General features: G+C 41.1%; 1 protein-coding gene across 10 annotated transcripts in view; it reads right to left on the reverse strand.

The window, feature by feature from the left end:
* Positions 1–21,448, reverse strand: part of ARHGEF25 (Rho guanine nucleotide exchange factor 25) — a 104,086-nt gene that overhangs the window by 54,548 nt on the left and 28,090 nt on the right. For 8 of the 10 annotated variants that reach the window (XM_058168418.1, XM_058168410.1, XM_058168408.1 and 5 more), the window contains exon 2: positions 16,472–16,616. In XM_058168418.1, coding sequence (XP_058024401.1) covers positions 16,472–16,616 — 145 coding nt within the window. Of the gene's footprint in view, positions 1–7,191; positions 7,394–16,471; positions 16,617–21,448 lie in introns of those variants that run through there. The other 2 variants (XM_058168409.1, XM_058168417.1) reach the window with 2 other exon arrangements.

The raw sequence follows: 21,448 nt of genomic DNA on the forward strand, positions 1-21,448 counted from the left end.
GTTAAATTAGTAACGTTGTTAAGTGAATCTGGACTTCTCCATTGAGTCTGCCTGTCAGAAAGTTGCAAAAGGTGATCATACAATCCCAGGACACTACAGCCATTATAAGCACATGCCAGTTGCTAAGCGTCCAATTTTTGATCATGTGACCATGGGGATGCTACAATAGCTGTAAGTGTGAAAAATGGTCATAGGTCACTTTTTTCCAGTGCCGTTGTAACTTTGATCACTAAAGGAATGATTGCAAGTTGAAGACTACCAGTATATAGAGTTAATTCCATATTCATCTCAATTACTAATAATATCTAAGTCTGCTCTCATGTGAGATAATATATAGATTTCATTGATTTGATCCTCTAACACAGGAGTTCCTAAACATTTTGGCATCACATCTCCCTTTAGGATAACCTTAATGTATACAACCCCTCTAAAAATCCAAACACCAAAACAACTCAACAAAATTTGGGGAAAGGTGAATTTATTGTAACAATGCAGCTAAAGGATTTTTCAAATCTCCCCTGGACTCTGTCTGCATCTCCCCAAGGGATGTATATCTCAGTTTGGGAAACCCTGCTGTGACAGATCAATATGAAGAAGGCTGCCCGCTGAAGCAAAAAAAAAAAAAAGGAGACAAATTTAGTCTACAATTAGGATGAGAAGCAACTAGCTTGGCCAATTCTGAACTACCAAACCACAGGAGAAGGACAGCAATCAAACAATTTAACCTTATGGTGAGATGGGCAGCAAACAAATTCAATACATAAATAAAAATAATTATTGTACTCATGGGTTTTTTCAATCACCTAATGACCTAAGTACACAGTGTCATGTACTCAAGAATCCTTAAAGTATTTGTAACTTCCTTTTGCACCTGTGTATCATCAATGCAATTAAAGATAGCTGAACACGTTGAAAATCTCACAGCTTTTCACAGCACACTTACAGGTAAGAGAAGCATTCTTATTCACTTTTATAACTGCAATAATAGAAAAGAGGAATGGCTGAAGTTATGCTCAGAAATTATTTATATTGAGAACTGAGATATAAAGTGCTCTTGGCACTAATACTCTGCAGTTTCTGTAGAGACACTTTATGCCAATGAACATATTTTGATCCAGAAGACATTTATATACTGGTTCAAACCTTCTGCTTAGTCCCCAGGAAAGATTTTTTTTAAAGATCAAGAGAGGAATAACGTTTGAATCCCTCATCAATTTATTTTCTCTCTCCATGGTTTATTATCCACTGACAACAATGGCCCAATAAACACAATTTTATTCCACCCACCTCACTATCCAAAGCAAACCTAGGCTGTTTACAATCATTAAAACAACTTTTGGATTTACCAAATATTGATGCATTGTCGCAACTGATCATTTCAAATGGCTCCCAGGCATTTTTAAAGTTCAAAATCATTGCTCTTGTTTCCCCCATGCTCCATGCTCCATGCTCCATGCTCCAACCCTAACCCTAACCCTAACCCTAACCCTGCTCACCAATGTGAGGATTCGAACACTTCACTAATATGACTACAACTTGAATCCTATGGAATGAACAAGTCCCAAATTCGACCTGCCCTTCTGGATGTCAAATTTCACCAAGGGAAATGTTTGGACCGGTGGTGGGTTTCTACTGGTTCGCCCCGATTCAGGCGAACTAGTAGTGGCAGCAGCGGGAGGCTCCGCCCACCTGCCCAGACATCATCACAGCCACTCTGCACATGCGCAGAAGCACCGTGCACAAGCACTTCCTATTCCGAACCAATAGCAAAGGTAAGTGAAACCCACTACTGGTTTGGATTGATGATAAATTACCTATTCTAGACTCCCTGGTTTATTTCTCTATTTTTCTGTTAGGAACGGAGGCAGGATGCCTAAGTGCATACAGGCGCCCTTCTCCAGAATGGGATTTCTAAAATAAGAACTTCTCAAACCTCAAGTCTGCTGAAAAGCCACCCAGCGCCTGACCTGAGACTTCCTGCTCTCCCAGTGTAGCACTCCGTTCTTACCATGTGGAGGAAGAAAAAGCACTCTGCACCAACTTGAAGCGACGGTCTTATTATTCCTTCCTCACCGACAAGGATAAAAGCACTTCCAGTCAGAACCTGAGTGACATCTGACTTGGACTGAGCCTAACAGTAGGTCTCACCACTGTTTTCATCCCAGCCGCGAGCTGAAGACATATTTATTCTTCAGAGCAGGACTGGCATAAGAGGGGTTTTTAATTGGATTTTAAATGGGGTTTTATTTTATAATATGTATTTTAAAATTTAATTTATCGGCCTTATTGAATAAGTTTCTTAATAGTGATTTTATTGTATTGTATTGTACTGTTTTTATCTGGCTGTTAACCGCCCTGAGTCCTTCGGGAGAAGGGCGGTATAAAATTATTATTATTATTATTATTATTATTATTATTATTATTATTATTATTATTATTATTATTATTATTATTATTATTATTATTATTATTATTTGTAGCATTTGCCCTGCAAAATATGTCCATACCTGCCTATGAAGACCAGGAGGAGGAAGAAAAAAGTAGGCCTTAGTATGGCAGAGCACAAAAATTGGTTGCCATCAATCTGAGAGCAGCGCCAACCATATCTCGACTGGAGTCACTGTTGATAACTGGAACAGCCAGCTGCAGGTTTTGAGGTTCGGCCAATATTTATTTCAGGATCAGATTCTCAAGAAACACCCTACGCAGAGAAGCAGTCATGAGAGGGCATCCTAATCTTTCTTGGTTGCTTAAAAAGTTGCTTGGTCACTAGCTTTGCTCTGGAAAGCTTTGCTTCCTAATCCCTCAGTACACTGGAACCAGCTGCAATTACTTGTGTCACTCTTGACATGACTCAAAACACTCTTTTTTGCAGGGAGGGAGACTTGCATAAAGAAGAGGCCCGATGCAGATTTTCCCTCCACACCGAAGCCTTATTTGCTGCCTGTAGTTAATAAGGGTGCTTGGAGATATGCAAGCAAATGGATATTTTAACACTTCCATTTGACTGTGGGAAAGCGGCATTAACAATCCACCTTTGATCCAAGAACAAAAGAAAGGGAATTAATACCAGCTTCTCTTCCCCTAGTTCCTGCTTCACCACTCAAGTCTCAGCTGTGCTCCCAGATATGAGGACAAAAGTCATGCTTGCTCCCACAACCTCTGTTCCAATTTCACTGAACCACTGTCATTCCGACAGCTGCTTCTAGGCCCCAAGAGGCCTAGTTAAAGGCCCATCAAACCAGAGGAATAAACCAGCAAGCCTTGGAGGTCCAACCAAAATAGACCAGAGATTAGTGGATATGTTAATGGTTATATTCATGTGTCAAACCAAGTCATGTTTTGCTTAAACGTCATAGATATGACCACTACCTGGACTCACGTAACATAAAAGCTACAAACATAGCATATAAATCACAGTGATTGGGTTCAGAAAACATACTATAGCACAATTAGACAAACTGCACTATGATTTTATGTTTTGGATGAATGTTGCTCATAAGTATGAGGCCTGAAAACTGATCAGTCGGAGAAAACTAGCAGTATGTCTGCTCATGAATAGAAAATAAAGTTTCAATTTTATTACAGGTGTTGTGAACAATTTAAATGCAATACAATAAAAAAATCAAAAAACTATTCTAGAAAAAAATCATTTTTTAAAAAAAGGCCTGAAAACAAATTTCAGATCTGTTCAATTGTCACAATCCCTAATCCATCGAGATGGGATCATAATTTTATGGTGAGGACTTGTGGCAATGGGAGCTACATCTAATATATATAGGGAACTTTGGAAATGTATTCCATTAAACAAAAACCGGAGAAACACTAGAAACAAAACACTATATCTTTCTCACAGTTTTTCCAGTTAGTTTCCTTAAATCCGTGATGGTGAACCTACGGCATGTGTGCCAGAGGTGGCGCGCAGAGCCCTCTCTGTGGGCATGCGCGCCATTGCCAGCTGCTCTTCCGGGTTCTACCACGCGCATGCGTGCCAGACAGCTGCTCTCTTCCGGGTTCCATTGCTCCAGCGCGCACGTGCGCTCCAGTATCGACACTTGGTGCTGAAAAGGTTAACCGTCAGTGCCTTAAACGATATGCAGGCTTCCATATGTAGTACTGATGAGGTTACCTAGTTTGGGTAATGAAATGTCTGCAAGAAAACCAACCAAGCTCAGACAGTACCAAAAACTCCTCAGGCTTATATAGGTAGTATAACCTCAGTGGATTTCTAAATCATATAAACAAGGGCCCCCTCCTTGAACACGTTTCACCCACATTACCTGCACATAAACAGAACAGGGTTTCAATAGCTCTTTTGCATCCACCATTTTAAAGCCAGTAACTGTTGCTGGGAAAACCTATGTATATATATACGTACCTATTGTATTACAGATCCCCAAACTAGTCATTTTTAAGAGCTTAAGAGTGGTTTGAGATAGGTTATATTGTCAGAATCTAAAATCATCTGTCTCTCACCCAAATGAAAACGGAGCAGCCAGTAAAATGAACATTATCTGAATACAGGATTTGGAGCAGCACAGGTACCCCTTGGGCAACAAGATTCCAACCCTCAGCTTGTCCCTTCTAACCTATTATTAATTTAGCTACATGGCTGAGAATTGGCAGGCTTCAGCTTTCCTAAGTGGAAGGGAAGAGGAGGGTATACAGAGAGGAAACAACAATAAAGAACTGTATTACTGGGCAGAATTATTTGGGTGGACATGTAAAGCGCAAAAGAAAAGACAAGGAGTCAGGTGCGAGGGGGCCTAATTGAGAATCCATATACTGTAGAATCAAAATGAAAATCATGTGTGCATTTTTTTCACATTCATATGTGGGTAAATGCTTTGATCTACTTACTACATTATGTAAGCCCAATGGATTTCAGTGATTTCAAAAATCGCTACAAAAAAGATCCTGCTGGGATCTTTTATCATGGAATTCTCAACCAGAATTCTAACCATTTTATCATGGAATTTTACCATGGAATTCCATGGATTTTACCATGGAATTCTAACCATTTTATCATGGAATTCTCAACCAGAAAAATAGCAATACTGAAGAAGAAGGCTTCCCTAGCATTATATTCCCTAGCCCAGGGGTCTCCAACATTGCTGGCTGGGGAATTCTGGGAGTTTAAGTCCACCAGGCTTAAAGTTGCCAAGGTTGGAGACCCCTGCCCCTAGCCTGTATCTGCAAGGGAGTACTGGGTTTGTTTTGGAGTATACTAAAATGTGGATCTACTGGAACTTATTCTCCCTGGTCTGATGGCATTTCAGGCATACAGCTCTGCAGGATCCTTGGTAGAAAAGAGTTAACACACAAAAATTCCCTGAAAATGAGAAGTATAAAAAGCCAACAACACAGCCAGTTGCTACCCACACGTCGTTATTATTTTTATAAGAAATATCCAAACACATGGGTTTGTCTTGAGCTACGTGGTTTTTTTTTATAAAAAAAAAGCAGATCTCTGCACTGAGGAACTTACGCTCTAAATGTCAACAGATGGAAAAGCTAGGGGAGATGTAGAGATAACAAGGAAAAACGAATGATAGTTACATGTAACCTAGGCTTCGTTTTTAACGGTTGAGTACAGGCATCTGGCTTTTAAGCCAAAAACAGTACATGAAAAGGAGGGATTAGATAAGATTTGGGTAAGAGGAATCAAGAGTACTAGCCTCTTGTAGCAAGTTCTAAGCATAAGGGGATGCAAAACATATATGCAAACAGATGGACCGTGCCTTCTACCCCTACTCACTAAATTGGGATTAACACTTGGAGCCTAGGTCTCTTGTCCCATAACACCACCTTATACCCCAGTTCTCTGATTCTTTAAATTTTCAACATTACTATATTGCTGTCAGCCTCAATCTTAGATATTTGGGCAACGAAGACTGGCTGGAAATGGGGTGGAGGAGAGGCAGTGCTGAGTAGCAGAAAACTCACAGGAAGACAGTTCTCAAACATCCTTCCCTGGTACTTCTCATCTCTCTCTCTCACTTTTTCTTTAGCATTTTAAAACTCTGCTCATGCAGAGAGTGCTTTATATTCTCAAGTCTGTGTGCAGAACACAATCCACTGACACAAGCAACCTCACATATTCACAGACTGCAGGAGAAATGCAATAATGCGTGCAGTGATACACAGCCACGTATTCCAAGATGCATGCACAGCCTCCCCCCCATCCAGGTGTTTTTTTTTTCCTGTTCCTCTCTCCCACAGCCAGCCTTCTTGTACATATAGCCTCCCACAAGTTGTCCCTTCTGCTCACATGTACAACCTGAGTGCCGAACCAGATTTGTGCAATAAGACGTAAATAGGGATCTTACAGTGATTCGTATAGAGGTCCAACTCATAACCTGCCATTCTAAATACAAATATGCATGCAAAATCATGCTAAAATATTACAAACAACAACAAAAAAAGTGTGCACTCTTCTGGAGAGAGAACACGTTCATACGTTTTAGAAAAAAACCATCTCTTTAAACAGCCACTAAAAATTGACCACTTCACTTGTCTGAAAGCCAAGATATTGGACCACTCTAGTTGCACCTCTGATACTTGCCACAAACTTTTCTAAACCACCCCTCCCCATGCTGTGTCACTCTGCCCCGTTAGTGCCCCCCCTTGCCTGGCCACAAGAAACTGGCATCTGAGGTAACTTGACATAAACCCTGTCTAATTATTTGGTAAGCAGAAAGTACCAGAATAGTACAAGAGTGTGAGGAACCGTGTTAAAGAAAGCAGATGCCCATCCCATATGCCAACACCTGGAAAGCAAACTCATACCCATCCAGGGAAACCATGACACCTGTGAAACGCCAAAGGAGACAGACATGGCAAAATACCACCGCTCTATGTCAGGCGATTCAACAGCAAATGGTGTGCTCAAACAAAATAGTATTAATTTCTGACAAGAAGGAAGCGGCAGTGAAAGGTATCCCAGGCCAGGTGATATTATTCAGCAGGGATGACAACGCCCATGCCATCCTACTGGTTGGTGATGCCCACTTTGGATAACGATGCTGGTACTGGCCAGGTGGCATTTAAGCAGTGATGAGTGAACGAGCAGCGTCTAAGAAAAAGGGCAACATAAAGGCTGTGGTGCTTAAGCCGAGGGGGGGGGGGAAGGCGGGGGGGGGAAGCTGGGGAGAGGAGAAAAACAGTGCCTAAGCTGGGAATCCCACTCACCTCGTGCCCTAGAGGGGCAGCAGCTGCACTTGGCCAGGACTTTGCGGAACAAGTGGTGGCAAGCACAGCCTTGCTGGCTCCCACCTCTCATGGTGCCGCCCGGCTGTGCTGGGCTCCGTCACTCACTATGCCAGCCATCGAGCGAGGGGACAGTACTTCCCAGGCAGTGAAAGGGGGTTGTTGGTGGGGGGGGGGGGAAGAGTTCTTGCCACCGCAGCCGTTTGCTCAGTGACAGAACAACAGGGCTGGGCTGGTGCTGCCCGTGGGGAGGAGGAGCTTCTGCAGCTGCCCCCTTGCTTCTCTCCTCCCTCCCTCCCTTCCTCTCTTTCTCTTTCTGTCTCTCTCTCTCTCTCTCTCTCTTCATCCATCTCCAGAGCTTCCCGGAGCCAGACTCCCCCTCCCTCCCTCCCTCCTTCCTCACTCTTGCTGAGCCATTGCAGCCAGCTCTGCAGCAGCTGAGCCTGCAGCAGGCACAAGTGAGATCTCTTGGTGTTCCCACCACTGCGGAAGGCTACCGTGAGGAAGGAGAAGAGAAGAGAAAGAAAGCAAACCTCGGTGGATGCAGCCGTCTGGGATTGGGAAGGCAAGGAAACAAGGAGGAGTACACTAGAAGGCACGCATGTGTCTGTGTGAGTGTGTGTGTTTGTGAGTGGACATACAAATAAAGAGAATGAGTATATAGCGTGTCCAAAGTATATCAAGAGAGGAATGAGTTGGCAGCTTCTCTTGCGCTGATGGCTGTGAGCCTTACATAGTGCATTAGTGTTATAGCCCCTGCGCCCCCCCCCTTTCTCCATCAGACGGGACAGCAGTTCTCCAGAAACAAGGGAGTGGACGGAGGATTTGTACAGTCCTTTCCCCACCAACTTCCTATTGCGAAGGTAAAAGCCTCAGGAGCTAACTCACATCTTCAAAGAAGGCAATACAGTACTTAGTTTGGGCCAGTCAGTCTTCCTCAGCGCAACCTGCCTCTCATACTGATAGGAATTAAATTGGAGAAAGGAGTGCTAGGCACCTTAGGTTCTTAACTAAATCTTAACAAAAGAACTAGAAATACATTTTCACCTAGCAAAAATTTATACACAAAACCTGTAACGCGTTAAGAACTGATATGACGCAGTGGTTAAGTTGTTGGACTGGGACTGAGGAGACTTAGGTTGAAGTCCATAATAAGCCCATAATGATCGCTCAGTTCAACTATTTCAGGATGAAATATTGAGAGGATGAGAAGATGACACAGCCATGCCCATGCACACTTTGAGTTCCCAGAGAAGCTATTATTAATATATTTGAAAAGACAGCCAGATGATAATCACAGGAAGGATACCACTCTTTTGCTATGTGCAGTAAGAATGAACTTGCTGTGCTTCGTGTTTTCCTCACAATGAAGTTTGCTTGGGGAAATAAATGACCAAATGAAGTCTAATCATCAAAGATGCTGGACTTATCTGAGAAGGCCCAGGTTCAAATCCTCTGTCACAGGGATCTCCAACCTTGGCAACATTAAGCTGGCGGACTTCAACTCCCAGAATTCCCCAGCCAGCTTTCTCGGAGTTGAAGTCCGCCAGGCTTAACGTTGCCAAGGTTGGAGACCCCTGCTCTATCAGCCACGTAATATTTTTGAGCCAATTGCAATACTTATTTTTCCTTACAGAATTGTTATGAGGATAAAATGGAGGTGTGTAGATGAGACCTAGACAGACTGTTCGAAATTTCTTAGACATATTTTCAAAACACATTTTGAATAAAGGAAATATTGATCACATTTGGTCTAATGTAACATTTGCACACCAATGTAACATCGGAGGTTACATTTATTACCATCCTTTAATGTTTTTCTCCCATCCCTCATTACCACAGTGTCATGCTTTCGCATTCCTACTGCCCCACAAAAACAGCCAACCCTCTATTTATTTTTTATTTTTTATTTATTTTTATTTATTTATTTGTCACAACATTATATATAAGCATAAGCATGAAATAACGATATATAAGCATATATATAATCATAAGTATGTAATAACTATATGAAATTGGATACAATCAAAGGGAATATTTGGACAGGAACGGTAGGCACGCTGGTGCTCTTATGCATGCCCCTTACAGACCTCTTAGGAATGCGGTGAGGTCAATAGTAGATAGTTTTTGGTTAAAGCTTTGGGGATTTTGGGAAGAGACCACAGAGTCTGGTAGTGCATTCCAGGCATTAACAACTCTGTTTCTCTATCAGGAACAACCGCAATAATACACAAGGACACAATAGATACAAACTTAAGGTAAACTGCTCCAAACTCGATTGCAGAAAACATGACTTCAGTAGCAGAGTGGTCAATGCCTGGAATGCACTACCTGACTCTGTGGTTACTTCCCAAACCCCCAAAACTTTAACCTTAGACTGTCTACTATTGACCTCACCCCATTCCTAAGTGGTCTGTAAGGGCCATGCATAAGCACACCAACATGCCTACCATCCCTGTCCTACTGTCCCCATTTATTTGTATCCTTATCCTGTATTCATAATCATGTTTATACTTATATCTGTTATCTTATACATGTTTGGCAAATAAATAAATTAAATTAAATTAAATTAAATTAAACAAACATGTTTTATTACTATTGGAAGACTTCCATCATCTAATGCTTCCCAGGCATGTTGTGACTACAATCCCCCATCATCTCCAACCAGAATTTAAACAGTACAGTAACTAATATGCTTATCTTACAGAATTAGAAAGAAACTCAAAATTGTCATTAAGGACCACAAAGTTCCTTGAGACTGTCTAGTATGCCACAGAATGATGATTATATTTTGGTTTAATGATCAGCATTAAAAACTAGTCATAAGATCAATTCTATAGAGAAGTGCTTCCTATTTTTTTTTCTTTCATTACCCAAAACCACTTATGACCAGTCCTCAGTTTGATAAGTGGTCTCTTCCTTCAGCACCATTGTAACTTCAAATGGACACTGAATAAATGGTCATAATTCAAGGTCTACCCCTGTTATTTAAAAAAAATACCACTGAACGATTTTCAGCCATTTCAGCCAATTGCCATTGGTAATTTCAATGATGTTTGTCTTAATAGGAGGAATATTTTGGGAGATTTTTGAATCTATTTTAGTATACAGGGCAATCTTTAAGTCAATTTAAATGTTGTGAAAGGTAGTGGGTTTGTATGTTGTTAACAGAAGAAAAACTTCGATCCAATTTTGGGAAATTTATCCAGGTTTGGGAAGCATTAGAGGTAAAAGCAAAGAAATAAAAAAAGAAAGTTGAGGAAAAAAACATTTTCTCTTTGGTATCATGTTTTCCTACTTGTGGGATGTATTCGGTTATGTTGGGTAGCTTTTAAAAATAACATCATGCATTTACGTGCTCTTCAGAGATGGTATAATCTCTGCCATTTGCATTCTGCTGCAAATTGTAGATTAGACTTTGCAACCTGTTCAATTGAGGAATGTGATTTTTTTTAAATCTCAAATCAGATTTGAATCAGAGATTATTAGTTCTGGCACTTATTTTCAAAGTGCAAGTTCAAGTGTATAACATATGGAGCAATGATAATGGTGAAAGTGACCTGCACAAACTGTCATTATTTCTCAGATTCTTTTCAAAGATAAGAAGGAATGAAGAGGACATTTAGGATTCTATTCTTCTCGAGCCTGGCTTAAATTATAGCAACTTTTTTTTTTAAATATTAAAGATGCAATCATCTTAATAGCGTTATGTTTTCACCCTAAGACCATTGGTTTTATGTGCCATTTAAATTAGTCATTGCTTCTGATGAGGTGCTGAGAAGAGTTTTGTTACAGAATCTAGGTCAAGCTTGTTCATCCCTGTACTTCTCAAATACATTAAATTATCATCTATACAACCCTGTACCTAAATACCTATTGATCATAGGAGCTTTAGTGCCAAGTTATTCGGAAACTGCTACATGGAGACAACTTAATCCTGCTGCCTTTCTCTCACAAACTACAATTTCAGAAGAATGTTTAAAAAATAATTGTGTAAACTTAATAATGGTAGCTAGATTAGTGATGGCTAAATACAGGGGACGAAATTGGGATATTCAAAGAAATGGGATATTCAAAGAAAAGATTGGTATAATGAAATTTGGAGCATGGCAACAAACGAGAAATTAAATTTAAAAAAGGGATAATTAAAACAAACAACTATAATGAAATATAGGAGGATTTTATAAAATCAGTGTTGATGGAAGGCAAAGGGAATAAACCTTCTCAAGAACATTTTGGAGGGGATAAGGGCACATTCAGAATATATTGTATATTTTTTAGCTGTTACAGAAGAAGAAATATAAGGGGGAGGAAATGGTCTCCAGGGGAGGGAGTACACTGTATTATTTGTATTGTTTTCTCTTTTTTCCCTTTAGATGTGTATGTATACGTTTGTATTGTTTGCATTACTTGTATTTAAAATAAAATTTAAAATTAAATAAATAATTTAAAAAAAGAAATCACTAGCAAAGGCAATCTGACTGGCAGTATCCAGGCTGGGAAGAACAATAAAACTCTTTCAAGAACAACAACAACAACAACAACAACAAAAGTTGTGTGGATATTACTCAATTATCAGGGCAGATGGAGGAGAGGGCAAGGCCTGGTATCCTATAACCAGGATGCTGTTGGAAGAGGATGACATTTGTACATTTGTATAGTGAAACTGCCAAAGGAAACAAAGGAAGGCAAAGAAAGAGTAAAAAAAGGCACAAGAGAAGCAGAAGCTATAGCAGGATAACTGTAGACTGTAAATGGATTTGGGACAAAAAATAGCAGTATGCAGTATTTTTCCCCTCCATATTCACTGATAAAGAGTTTTTTATATGGTGGGAAGAAAAGCAAAAGCAATAGAGTTAAGTGATGCCGTGTCCTCCCTCTCGCAGTGCCTAGAGGCTGTTAGGGGTTGGATGGGCAGCAAATGGGTTGAAACTAAACCCTGGCAACACCGAGTGGCTCTGGAAGGCACTGAAGACCTGGTTCTGCAGTGGGCCCCAGGAACCCAGAGCAGGATGGAGCCCATTAAATGGCTCGCATGATTTGCTGTCGGTGGGGCAGCGGGTGGGAGGTGGGGGTGATTTTGTTATATCGTACTACATTAATTTATTTGATTCTTTTTGTTAGTTTTGATTGTTTTAAATTCTGTTAGCCACCCTGAGTTGCCATGGGCAAATAGGTGGCTAGATAAATTCAATAAATAAATAATAAATTGTCTCAGTAAGTCTGCAGAACATTGATTGTGCTGGCAAGAGCAAAGACAGGAGGTAGATGAGGAACTACAAATCAATTATCTGAATATATATTTCTTATGTTATCTACTATTTGACTGTCATACACATTTTACCTACTACTTCTATACTCATACAGTCATCACTCAAGGGAATAAAGGTGGCTGTTACACCTTTAAATTGGTAGCTCTTCCACTTCACAATTGCTCTCCTGAGAGATTGGAGATCATGAGTTCATTAGAAAGCTCACAGTCGGAGAAACCTCTCCACCTAGGTCCCTGGAAGCTTACATTAATTGGCTAGCCACTTGGAGTGACTAGCCAGCTACTCGGCTTCTAGTCAAGTCCTCAATGGAGCAGAAGCAAGCATTTCCCTTGAGACCTGGCTAAACAGAGCGGCAGATCACTAGTGCCAATTCCAGATCCAGTTTGGTAAGAATATAGCTGGCTTTGGCAGTACTAGAGTACAAGAAATGTCTCCCTACTCATTTGAAGAGCCTGTTGGACAACCAAGAGAAGCAGGGGCATTGGCAAGCAGATGGAACTGGCAAGGAGTCTTACCTCCATTCAAGAGCCCACCAATGGAGAGATGTCAGCAGGTTCTGAAAGAAACATGCCTAACTACCCTGCCTGTGGCTCATGGAAGCTTTACTGTAATCTATTAATTATTTTGGGAACTAATCAGCAGAGGCTCATCCTTTCTGCCCCTTCCTTCAATCTTCTTACCTCTGTTTTGAATTCCTCATTTATTTTGCTTATTACCATGAACAGCGTACTCTTTTCTGACCTCTATTTTGCCTCCCTCTTTTCCCTGCATTCATTTACAACAATGTCTGCTGCCAGCTGTCAGTCATTCTAATGCTCTTACTTTTCGTGTCCCTCCCCCCACCCCACACTTTAAACCCAAAGAACCCAATACTAGCTCCTATATTCTGAGGCTGCATCCTTGACTGTTAGCTGCCCATGAAAGGTCTTATTTCCTAATATTTGATTTATTTTCTTTACAATTACATGATAGACAAGAAAAACAAAAATAATGTCTATATTGTTCTTGCTTCCAGATAGCATTACAATGTAGTCCCTAGTGCTAATGGCCAAATGACATTATCTACCTATTCCATCTTTTCTTCCTTAATGGATCTTTTGGGTGTAAGGGGGGGAAAAAAAACCCTAAGGAAAAAAAAAAGAATAAATTCCTTAAATAAGGCGGGGCAATTGTATCATGAAAGGCTAATCTAGAAGCATCTGTCATTTGGTTATCATCTCCTTTCCATGTCTTCCCTTGGTCCTTCTTCTTTGGTCAAATATAAACATAGAAGCGAGGGCCTGATATGTCTCTTTTTCAACTTTGCTCTGTGTGCCTATACACCAGTGGTGGGATTCAAAAAATTTTACTACTGGTTCTGTGGGCGTGGTAGGGGATGGTTACTGTAAAATCTCCATTCCCACCCCACTCCAGGGGAAGGTTACTGCAAAATCCCCATTTCCTCCCCATCAGCTGGGACTCGGGAGACAGAGAATAGATGGGGGCGGGGCAAGTCAGAATTTTTACTACCTGTTCTGTGGGCATGGCTTGGTGGGTGTGGCATGGCTTAGTGTGTGTGGCTTGGTGGGCATGGCAGGGGAAGGATACTGTAAAATCCCCATTTCCTACCAATCAGCTGGGACTCAGGAGGCAAAGAATAGATGGGGGCAGGGCCAGTCAGAGGTGGTATTTACCGGTTCTCTAGAACTGGTCATAACCTGCTGAATACCACCTCTGCTATACACTTTCAGGAATAGATGTACAGACGGATGGATAATAGATAAACAGAGACAGATGTCTCTCCAAATCAGGGTTTGAGAACACTTGTATTTTACACAGCCTGGGGACTTTAGACTGCACATGGACCCAAAAGCCTGGGGAAATTCCTCATACCTTTTGCCATTCAGTTTTAATCTTAAAGTAATGAAGGGGAAACATTATTCAATATTTACAACTCATAGTAATGTTAACTGTATTCCATTCGTTTTAATTAAATATTCATTTATATTAAATCAAATAAAGGGTTCTCTTGCTTGATTCACCCTTGTTCTTAGTCTTGATTTTTACCTATTTGGGAGCAATTATGCCAAGTGTGACTCTGACATCCTCTTGATGAGTTAAATCAAATTAAGCATTGCCTCCCATCTGATCTCACCGGTTGTTAGTTCACAATCCCTTAATTCCCAAGCAGTTGTTGAGGATTAATAAAGCAGTTGCTGAGGATTATGGGAGTTGCAGTTAATATATTTAGCAAATACTATACAGGAGAGGGCAATTCCATAGCAGCAGTCAACAGACCTGTTACAGTATTTCAGGCATGGGCTTTCCTCAGCCTAACCTAAAGTTGTTAGGAATTGAATCTAGAATCTGATATTGACAAAAGCTTGCATTCAAAAATCATTCTAAAGTAAATGGTCTTGGGGTAAGGAACTACATTTGAAAAATTGGGAAATTAGGCATTTCATAGATGCATTTCCAGGATTTGCACTTCAGATTTCCTGCCACTGATTAGGTATGTGACAGTTTTATTTCCCAAAATGACAATCACCCAGGTCAGATTTTCTTCATTGCTTTTTACTCATATAACAGACAGATTTCTAGAAAATTTGTCAGACAAATATGACATTTTTTTAAGAATGTAAAAAACCCATTTGTAAGCCATATATAGAATTGGTTCTCTGTTAAAGCAGGGTAGGAATAGCAACATGGAACCATGGATACTAGAATATCCTCTTCTCCCATATGTTAATTTAAACCAATTCATATCACATGAGATTTGCTGATCACTACAATACTAGCAGCTGGCAGGCTCCAGCTGTTGACAGAACCATCCTTGTCTTCAGTCTTGCTATCTGTATCTTCCTTCTCTTAGGATGGCCTCTGAAATACAGTATGTCTTTAATGTAGCTAGATCTGAGCAGACTTCTAAAATAGACCAAGCAATCCAACACAAACATCTTTCCCAACCCGGTTTCTAGAACCAATAAAGAAGGATGTGTATTGCTCAGTGACCATGCTAGTTATTTAATTTGGTTTTATCATACTGTTTCCTGTAGCACAACGAGTAGACCTTTTTAAATACAAAGGAATAGACCACAACCAGGAAAAAGATGTACTGAATGGCTAAGTGTGGGCTCATACTTTATTCAGTCCCTGATTGGTTTAAGCCAGGGGTCTGCAAACTTGGCTCTTTTAAGACTTGTGGGAGTTGAAGTCCACAAATCTTAAAAGAGCCAAGTTTGCAGACCCCTGGTTTAAGCTTTGTGTTAGACTGGATTCAAATATCACATTGAGCCATGTCTGCTCCACCATGGTTTATTGTAAACCAAAAAATCACAATCAAGAGGATTCACACAACAAACTTCATTATTATGTTTCATGCTGGTTTAGCCATTGTAGTGCACTCTGGGTTTTGACTTAGCATGATGCATTAATCCAACCAATTATGGCTTATTCAAAAATATATTTAAAACAGACTATCTCTCTGTGAGCTGCAAACCCAAATTAAGATTGTGCAATACCAGTGAAGCAAATAAAAGGAAGACTTCATGGGGGTAACATCAGCATGATGACGCCTCTCATAAGTAACCCATTTGAATGGTGTATAAGTCAAAAATTGAATACACACAAAAGATTAAAAGCTAGTGGTATAGAAAGATTTCATAGAAACCCTGCCTGTCAGAAAAGACAAGATTTATTTTTTAAGGCATTACAATCATTATCCAAGTACTCCAGATCAGTGAGAAGTCTTAGTTATGTCTTTAGTTTCCAACATTGTATGCTACTTATTTGTTAGGGCTTCGGATTACACAGTATATGAATAATGTACTTAGGGAACTTAAATGCCTGGGAAATATGGCAGTAGAGAAAATATAGTCAGTCAATCAATCAATCAATTACTCAAGTATGTTGGAGCATAACAAGATCAAAAATAATGGTAAAGCGCTGTTTTCCTTATTGCACTAGATCTGGAGAGGCACCCTAACAATAAAATAAATCAGGCAGCTCACCTTCTTCCATGATCTGGACTACAGGGATCTCTGGGGATGCTACTGCTTCTTGCTGGGATCCCATATCAGGCTGCCCCCTGTTGTTTTTGTTGCTAGCCTGCGGTTGCATCTCAGCTCCCTGCTCTGGGGAGCACAGGTCTGGCAGCTGTAATGAAGCAGGAAAATATGTTCAGGTTTTAGGTTAGGATTCAAACAGCCTGTTTGGTGTGAGGAGCCTCAGTTTCAGAAATAGATCACAAGCTGGCACATAACAGTTAATAGATATATTTTTGACACACGCAATTAGTGTAGTTTGCAGGATCATTTTTGTGAGCATCAAGGATGCATGAACTACATCTCCCAGACATATTGCAGTTTTCATACCATTTTTCTTATCGAAGTAGTTGTTTCCCTCAAATAAAAAAAGAATCTGAGAATGGATGAACTGTGTATCTGTATACAGTATACAGTGTATACAGTATACAGTGTATACAGAATATACAGTATATATTCTAGCATGAAGTGTTCATATGCAGTCACAGAAGGCAAGTTATACTTCAACGCAGGGTTGAAATCCAGCAGGTTCTGGAGAACCGGTAGCAGAAATTTTGAGTAGTTGGGAGAACCGGCAAATACCACCTCTGGCTGGGCCCAGGATGAGGAGGGAATGGAGATTTTGAAATATCCTTCTCTAGGAGCGGGGAGGGAATGGGGATTTTGCAGTATCCTTCCCCTGGAGTGTGGTAGGAATGGAGATTTTGCAGTATCCTTCCCCTGCCATGCCCACCAAGGCACGCCCACAGAATCAGTAGCGAAAACTTTTGAATTTCACCCCTGCTTCAATGTAACAACTAAAAGGCAGAATGAAACCTCATTTCTTTTCTACCTGTTGTGGCAAACTTCAAAACTGTGCCAATTCATCTTGAATGCCTACCTAGAAAACAGAAACTTACTTTTAAAAGAATGAAAAATAAAGAAACAAGAATTTCCAAATCTTCAGGATAATTTTCAAGTTTTCCAAGTACGGAATTTCCAAGTTTCCAAGTATAGGAGAATTTCCATTTTAATGTCTGGATCAGAGACAGGCAACATTTGTGATCCCAAGGGCCGCGTTAGTTCCCAAGTCAGAACTTCATGCCTCACTATCACCTCTCTTTCCTCTCACCCCACCCCATCAGTTTACGTATCATTAGTTTCCCACTGTGGAAATCCAATTATTTCACACATGTGAAAGTTGGAAATGTTCGTCCACTTTCATGGTTCAGAAGAGGATTGCTAAGGGACAAAAAGAACAAGGATACTTCCCTGTTTCCCAGTATCTGCTTTCAAACTTCAGATCTCCACTATTATGTGAAATGTAAAAAGGATGTAAAAAGGATGTTGAAACTCTGGAAAAAGTGCAGAGAAGAGCAACGAAGATGATTAGGGGACTGGAGGCTAGAACATATGAAGAACGGTTGCAGGAACTGGGTATGTCTAGTTTAATGAAAAGAAGGACTAGGGGAGACATGATAGCAGTGTTCCAATATCTCAGGGGTTGCCACAAAGAAGAGGGAGTCAAACTATCCTCCAAAGCACCTGAAGGTAGAACAAGAAGCAATGGGTGGAAACTAATCAAGGAGAGAAGCAACTTAGAACTAAGGAGAAATTTCCTGACAATTAGAACAATTAATCAGTGGAACAACTTGCCTGCAGAAGTTGTAAATGCTTCAACACTGGAAATTTTTAAGAAAATGTTGGATAGCCATTTGTCTGAAATGGTGTAGGGTTTCCTGCCTGGGCAGGGGGTTGGACTAGAAGACCTCCAAGGTCCCTTCCAACTCTGATATGATGATGATGATGATGATGATGATGATGATGATACAAGAGAAGGCAAAGCCATGAACATTTTCTCCCTTTGCTCCCCAAGGAAGGAAACCAAGTTACTGGATTTCCAAAGTTATTGGCTGCTTCTTTACAGGGCTTTTTTAGGGTAGTGGGGGACGGGGAGGGAGGGAAATAAAAGAGAATGCACCTACTTCCTCTCTCCCCTCTTTTAAGCTGGTCTCCTATAGCAGCGGTCACCAACTGATGGTCCGCAAGAAAATTTTGGTGGTCCGCAGAAAAAGTATTTGCATTTTTTATATTGCACTAAATCAGGGGTCCTCAAACTACGGCCCCTGGGTCGGATATGTGTAATGAACGTTTGTGTTGCTGCAGAGATTCTCCCCCTTCGGGGTCTTTTTTTGTGGGGCAGAGGGGGGTAGAAATTCTGACTGGGGCCAGGGTTTGGGCAAAGGCTGGAGGGAAGTGCCGCTGGTGGCAAAGAGCCAGAGGACCTTGTTCCAGTGGGACTGCCTCAGGGCCTGGAATTGGCTGACTGTCTCAGTCCACTGAGCCTCCAGGCACCGGTACCTAGCCTTGCACTCCCACAGGTCTTCCCTCTGCTTGGTAAACCTATGCTCGTAGTCCTCAATGAGGTGCTTTTGCTGAGCCTCCTTCTCGGTCAGATCCAATTTGAACTGAGCCAGCTGTTTTGCCAACTCTTTCTCATGGTGGCTGCTTAGCTCCAGCAACTGCTTCCTGTTGGGGCCCTAAGGAGCCTGGGCAGGCAGGCGAGGAGTGGCTGGGAGGGGAGTGGTGAGTAGAGGCCAGCGAGGCACCCCTCAATGTGAGTGACATTGAGCTGGCCACGCCCACCCAGTCACATGACTACCTAGCCACATCCATGCAGCCAGTCAATAGGCAGATCATATTAGTGGTCCGCAGGATTTAAAATTATGAATTTAGTCATCCCTGAGGTCTAAAAGATTGGTGACCCCTGTCCTATAGTATAGAGATTGATCATCCAAGAAGGTCACAAAACTTACAAAAGTGGTGCTGAGAGTTGTTCTGGATTACACAGTGGCTGGCCACAAACATGGGTGACCCAGTTTCTATGACTAATATAAAAAGGGCCCAATAGAATTTTCACATAAAGGGGAACGGAATCTTCTCTCCCGCTGAGTTGGATACTTCAAAAAAGAGACTATTAACTCCACAACAAAATGGAATCTCTTTGTTCTGAAGAAGTGTATCTCTTCAGAAAAAATACTGAAATGAAATCCGTATGGAAAGATGACCTCTTCAAGCCCAAGTTTTTGCACTTTTGGGAGGTATCTGTTTGATCACTGGGAAATTCTGTAAGAAACAAAACGCAGAATTAAATGGACTTGACATGGTTGACTAATTTGTAAATAGTGGTCTGAAACCTTTTTTGCTGTATAATGGTCTTTTTGCTGTATAATGGAGGTGGTGGAATGGGGACAGAGCAAAGAACTGAGTAGGCAGGAAGTGTGAGGATTTTGGGGACATAGAAAGAAAAACAGTAATTTTTACAAGTAGATTTAAAAAAGAGCAGGAACAAAGACAAGCATGCTAATTCTGACAGAAAATCGAACGAATAGGAAAAGAGAAAATTCTGGTTCCTGGGCGTATTCTTCCCATTTTACTAACTAAACTTAAAATCCTGTTTTCTTCATTGATCTGCCAGAGATCACCAGGAAGCCTGTAAATGTTTCTGTTTTGCTCTACAGACACAAAAAGAAATAAGCAGTGGCTGACATGCTGCTCCATATAAATAGGTCCTATTTAACTACTATCATCAATAGTAGTTAATTAAAGGTTGAAGCAGTGGTGAAATCCAAAAATTTTTACTACCTGTTCTGTGGGCATGGCTTGGTGGGGTGCGGCAAGGGAAGGATACTGCAAAATCTCCATTCCCACCCCACTCCTGGGGGAAGGATATTGCAAAATCTCCATTCCCACCACACTCCTGGGGGAAGGATATTGCAAAATCTCCATTCCCACTCCACTCTGGGGCCAGCCAGAGGTGGCATCTGCTGGTTCTCCGAACTACTCAAAATTTCCACTACCGGTTCTCCAGAACCTGTCAGAACCTGCTGGATTTCACCCCTGGGTTGAAGCCAGTCGCCACCATGTCATATGGCTTTGGATTCTGGAGTTGCATAGAAAGAATAAACACTTTATCTGAATCTACTGCTAAGACTTCATTAAAAAAAACACAGCTTATTTCTCAAGATCCAACACTCTTTCTTCCTTGAAATTGGGATGACCAGATGCTAATAAGTACAGAACCTCCGTGATACTCCAATTCGACAAGTCCACAAGTGAAGTTGAGATAATGGCTGCATTATCTGATATAAAAATAGTACTATATGTCAGCTAGCCTGATCTGACAAATTATGTTCCAATTTTGTGAGTTTTGCCAGTGTGTTACTCTTGTTCAACACTGTTAGAAGTATATATTGCAGCAGCAATACATCAAGCTGCATCTGCTTGGTTCCCTCCAAACCTCCTAAAATTAGCTAAGCTCCAGCCTTTCTTTGTATAGTCATCCTTCTTCTTATAACATGGGATCCAAGCCCAGATCTAAAATGATTAAGCAGAGAAGTTGGGCACTGTAAGAATGATGCCCTGCTATAGAACCAGCTATTCAGCAACTACGGTAGTCTCTCTTGGGTTGCCATGCATAAACAAATCTTGATAGAGGAAAATATTTGTAGCTCAAGGTTGAAATGAAGGATTCTTGGTGATCTCTGAGCTCGGTTCTTTTCACCCCACTCCACGCCCGCACTGATGACGTTACCTAGTTTGAGTAATAAAATGTCTGCAAAAAAACAAACAAGCTCAGAGAGCATCAAGGACCCCTCACAAACAAATTGGTGCAAAACCTGTCAAGCCATTACAGAACCATACACACCGCTCAATATGACATGTGGGTCATACAAACAAAATGGGCCAATCTGGGTGATAGACTACTGTTATGTCCTCGGAGTTACGACCCGAGGAAAAGTATGCCTGTTGCTAGCCGACTGTGATTGGTTTAGACGCGGCTAGCCAAAGAGCGGGAAACCTGCTCCCTTTCTGATTGGCCCATCAGGCTCGGCAGCTAGTTTTTAAGGAGCTGTCAAGCTAGGGGCAGAGTTGTTGTTCTGACTAGACTCGTTCTGGTTGTTC

Source organism: Ahaetulla prasina, chromosome 2 (genome assembly GCF_028640845.1).
Source record: "Ahaetulla prasina isolate Xishuangbanna chromosome 2, ASM2864084v1, whole genome shotgun sequence".
Lineage (NCBI taxonomy): Eukaryota > Metazoa > Chordata > Lepidosauria > Squamata > Colubridae > Ahaetulla > Ahaetulla prasina.